Genomic DNA, 5,000 nt, shown 5'->3' on the forward strand with positions numbered 1-5,000 from the left:
CCCCTCTCTCTCTCTCTCTTTATCTCTCTCTCTCTCTCTCTCTCTCTCTCTGTGTCTCTCTCTCTGTGTCTCTCTCCCTGTCTCTCTCTCTCTCTCTCTCTGGCAGTAACTTCCACAGTCCCATACGTTGCCTTACCCAAAAGCCAGCCTGCTCCCCCCCCCCCCTCTCTCTCTATTTCTCTCTCTGTGTTTCTCTCTCTCTCTCTCTCTGTCTGTCTGTGTCTCTCTCTTTCTCTCTCTCTCTCTCTCTCTCTCTCTCTCTCTCTCTGGCAGTAACTTCCACAGTCCCGTACGTTGCCTTACCCAAAAGCCAGCCTGCTACCCCCCCCCCCTCTCTCTCTCTCTCTTTGTCTCTTTCTCTCTCTCTCTCTCTCTCTCTCTCTCTCTCTCTCTCTCTCTCTCTGGCAGTAACTTCCACAGTCCCGTACGTTGCCTTACCCAAAAGCCAGCCTGCTTGCCTGCCTGTGCAGATGGAGGCCCAGGGTGGGGCGGGCGCCCTCCCGCCCAGCTGGCGATGGCTTGCTGTAAGACCACGTCCCGTAAGCTGCCGAATTGCACTCCATTTGCATCCCGCCGAGAAGCCAAATGAGAAATCTCAGACGAGTCGAGTGCCGTCGGAGCGCTCCCGTCGCTTGGAACTGTGGCAAAATGGGCCCACTGATGCGCTTCCCACGGCAGCTGCCCTTAAGTGCCAAGCAGGCCTCTGACCTCCAGAGAAGGGCGAATGAACATTGTGCTTTTGTGGAACACCGCTCTGCTGTGTCTGCCAAGTTTTTACGAAAAAAAAAGTTATTCACTCGAGGTCTTGAGCATTTTCACCCCTCTCTGCTTTCCTCCTTGAAAAGTCTCAACTGTTTTTGTTTCCTCCGTCTGAAAGGGAAAAGCACAGAAGACCTTGGCTGAAGCTGTGTGCCATAAGTTCACAACTATCCTGTCTCTAGACATTCTTGTTAATGCACATGAGGTCTGACCACATGTCCCCTTCTTCCCCCCCCCCCCCCCCTTCTCTCTGGCTCTCTCCCTTTCTCCACTTGTCTCTTTCCTTTACAGGGAAGCGAAGAGGGAGATGTCGACAAGAACAAGTGTTGCACTCTGTGCAACATGTCCTTCACATCGGCAGTGGTAGCGCAGTCCCATTACCAGGGAAAGATCCACGCTAAGAGACTAAAACTGCTGCTGGGCGAGCAGCCTGCCATCACAGCCAAAGGTAAGACTCATGGTGGGGTGGGTGGGATCCTGGATCACACCCTCCAATGCAGACCTAATGTCAGGTTGAGGGGGGAGTGGCACAACCGTTACTTTTTTGAGAACATTTAGTCTGGAAATGAATTTGTACAATTTCAAATAAGTTGGTTTCTTTTATTGGGTGGGACAATATTTTGCAGAAACTCCCAGGGATCTGGGACTCCTGGTCACCCCCATACATTTGCCTCCAACAGAAGGGGAAGGTACTTAGGGAGATAATGGCACAGTGGACGGTGCATATGTGACAGCAGTGCATATGTGAAAGCAGGTTGTGTGTTCTTGTGTTAAGAGTATAGTGTAGGCTTTCTTGATCATGGGTCACTGTCCGTCTCTTTGCCTCTAAACGAGTGGTTGGAAAGGTACTTATAGTATAGTGCTAGCAGTGGAAGAGTGGGCTGGCAGCCAGCTCAGGGAAGTGGAGGTGGAAGTATTTCGGTGTCATAGAGTAATTGAAAGGCTTGTGTGATGTGGAGGAGTAGGACACATGGGCGTTTAATCTGGAGTCACTCAGGGGTTGAGTTAGAGATCTCAGCTGGAAGAGGTTAGGTGTAGAAGTCCAGTTTGTACATTGTGAAGGACCCAAGGTTCAGAGGTGTCTGCCAGAGAAAGTAGAGAGAGAGAGAGGTTCCATTGGCCCATTGTTTCCGGGTTCTATTATTGCAAGGGGGAGGGAAATCCCCCTTTAGTCAAACCTAGGCAGACCTAAGGACTGTTCTATTCAATGCTAGGAGTATTATTACACGCCCCTTTAGGCAGACCGGAACCTGGTCATGTTAGGTGCCCATAGCAAGCTATTACATTGGCATATCTATATATACTTAAAGAATCTCTGGTGTCTGCTTCCAATTGCAGCCACTAACAAGCCCTGCCATTTCTATCTAATTCGGCTGACTTCACTTACTGTAGTACTTGCTGATGTACTACTACCTGTATTGGTGTTCATTCATTACAATAATTATGTTAGCCATCTGGGCATCATCTTGATTTGCATTTGGGGCCATGCATTATCTTACTTAAAATGGCTGAAGTAGCTCCACAGATCCTTGGCAGTACAACAAGGGCTCTGACATTTAAAACGAGCCATTGACACCTCGCAAACATGCCGCCTGTTCATCATTTACCACGTAGCTGATTGGTCAGACATTAGAGGGAATACTTACAAGTCATTTAAAGCAGATTTCTCAAAATGTCAATGGGGAGACTGGATGGAAAATGTACTTACGGAGCCAGGAATCGATGCAAACGGTGACTGATATACTCTTCAGTATTTGGTTCTTGGGGAAGACTGTGCATAGTCTTAAGGTATTTCCATATTCCCAGTCCGTAAACGGTTAACAATACATCCAGCTAAATTTCAGCTCTGACAGCTACTGCTATCCCTGGAAAGTGGTTGAGATGTGGAAAGGTGGTTAGGGAGCAGTGGTGTAGTCTACGTAGAACGCATTATACCCACTTTTAAATTTCAGGGATTTCAGTATACCCACTTAGAATTGATGGATCCATTATTTTGAATAGCACAAAAATATACAGTATACCCACTTCAAAAAATGCTCAAATATACAGTATACCCACCATAAAAAAGTAGACTACACCACTGTTAGGGAGGGTGGTTAGACCACTTAGAACACTGTATGTGTGCTCTCCCTTCACCCTATAGCCTTGGCTTAAGTGCACCTAAGCAAGGCACCTACACCCATATTTGTCCAGGGGCTGTAGCCAATACACTGTGTCTACAGTAAATGACTTGCAGTATCACCCATATGAAAAAGTCTTATTAAAAACGCATAATGGATTATATCTGTTCCATAAGAATAGTATAAGGGTCATACAAGGCACAAACCCACATATACAAATCTAACTATTTTTTAATTCATTTTCAGTCATATATGTCATACACAATTTATGTTACTAGGGGCTTATATATTTCTTATAAGTAAAAAGATTGGAAAATAGTGCTGTTTTTGGATGAATGTCAATCAGATGTGTGCTGTATTTGTGCCATGTTGTATGTGTTACAGTAGGCTATGTGTATGCCATATTTAAAGGTGCACCATGCAATATTTGTTGTAGCTTATTTCCAGCTAGGGTGACCACCTGCTAATAAGTCCAAGGGGGGACAAGGGGTATGCTTCGGAGGGACAATGTGGGACAGACCCCCCCCCCAACATTTGTCTTTAGGCATATAGGCCTATATATATTCAAAGTGATGTAGGCCTATCCCCCTAAATCTTGGGCTTTATATGCCACACTTGCATAGGTAACATAGCATAGGTAATATTAACCTAAACAACTTAAGTTCTTCGTCAGGTTGTTTTTTCTGGAAGCTTATTTAGACTGTCTAGGCCTGTGTTATATACGAATATTAAGCTTACATTTAAAGTCTCATGCTTCATATGAGAAATGTGCAGAATTCATATAAATATTGGTGTCAGAAACTGTTTAAGAAATGTACAAATTAAATAACGTTTGCATATAATTAAATGTATAAACTTTATAAAATGCATATACGAATATTACATTTCAAGTTGTAAACTTAATATAAACTTAATATAGAAAGTCTGTAAAATCCAACTACGGAACATGTGTTATGTCATACGTAAATTGAATAAGATTTCAATATGATTTTAACATAAAACGTGTGTGATGGAGTGACCATCACTAGGGTTGTAGGTGTGTTCTGACTATCATACAAATAAGCTTGGCTCTTTGGTGTAGCGGTTAGAGCCCCGGTTTACTACCCCAGAAGGTCTGGGTTCGAGTCCCAGCTGGGCAACTCTACTCCCCTTCGCTACAAATGGTGTCAGAAGTGGGATGGTATCGTGAGGCCATCGGAAGCGTACCCATTGGGTGTAAGCCATAATTCCATGTGAGGGGCCCCCAGGATTGGTGACTCCAGTGTGAGGGACCCCAGTGATGGGTGAAGCATTGATGACGGGGCACACTGGATGGGAGAAGCATGATGGGCAGTTAATGGGCAGTTGCGTGAGGGACACCATGAGTGTGTGAAGCGCACGGGTGCGCTTCCCGAAGGGGAAGGCAGTGTGATGGAGTGACTGGCTCGTTGGTGTAGTGGTCAGAGCCCTGGTTTACTACCCCAGAAGGTCTGGATTCAAGTCCCAGCTGGGCAACTCTACTCCCCTTCGCTACAACGTGCATTATTTCTATAGGAATATAGTAGTTTTCTCCTATGTTTTAGTCAATATAATATAGTATTAGGCATTGTGGGCATGTCAAACTCTTATAAGAATTTATACTGCATACAGCCATGTTATACGGCATGCGTTTAAGTTCCATATAGTATTTCTTTTCGAAAAGGGGCCATAATCGACTATCATGATAGACATATATTAGAAAACGCATAAGTGACTCTTGTAAATCTGGCACATTTTTTCTATACGATTTCATGTAAGGAACATGCATGTTTGCTGTATATGAATCATATAATTCTTTTTCATATGGGCATCTTTGGATAAAATCATCAGAGTGTAAAACAATGTAAAGCCATATGCTATGGATGCTCAATATGTAGGCCTACTCTTCTTTGCTTTTTTCTACCCTGGCATCCCGGAGGGGGTTCTTTTATATTGTGTTCCTATACTACAGCTCCATCTGTAATGTATTGCCCTTCCAGTTGGACATGTACACTAGTACACTCCCTATTAGTGACGGGTCATTCCCGTCTATAGTCGTTTAGCTTCCTTTGTTTCATGCTCACTTTGCTCCTCATAGCAGGCAGGTACGTACTGTATATCACA

General features: G+C 44.5%; 1 protein-coding gene across 1 annotated transcript in view; it reads left to right on the forward strand.

Annotated features, from left to right (window-relative positions):
• The window catches only part of zmat4a (zinc finger, matrin-type 4a), a 144,373-nt gene that overhangs the window by 78,260 nt on the left and 61,113 nt on the right, over positions 1-5,000 (forward strand). The window contains exon 5 of the mRNA XM_063193506.1: positions 1,051-1,207. Within this exon, the coding sequence (XP_063049576.1) occupies positions 1,051-1,207 (157 nt within the window). The remainder of the gene's footprint in view (positions 1-1,050; positions 1,208-5,000) is intronic.

The sequence above is a fragment of the Engraulis encrasicolus genome, chromosome 3, assembly GCF_034702125.1.
Source record: "Engraulis encrasicolus isolate BLACKSEA-1 chromosome 3, IST_EnEncr_1.0, whole genome shotgun sequence".
NCBI lineage: Eukaryota > Metazoa > Chordata > Actinopteri > Clupeiformes > Engraulidae > Engraulis > Engraulis encrasicolus.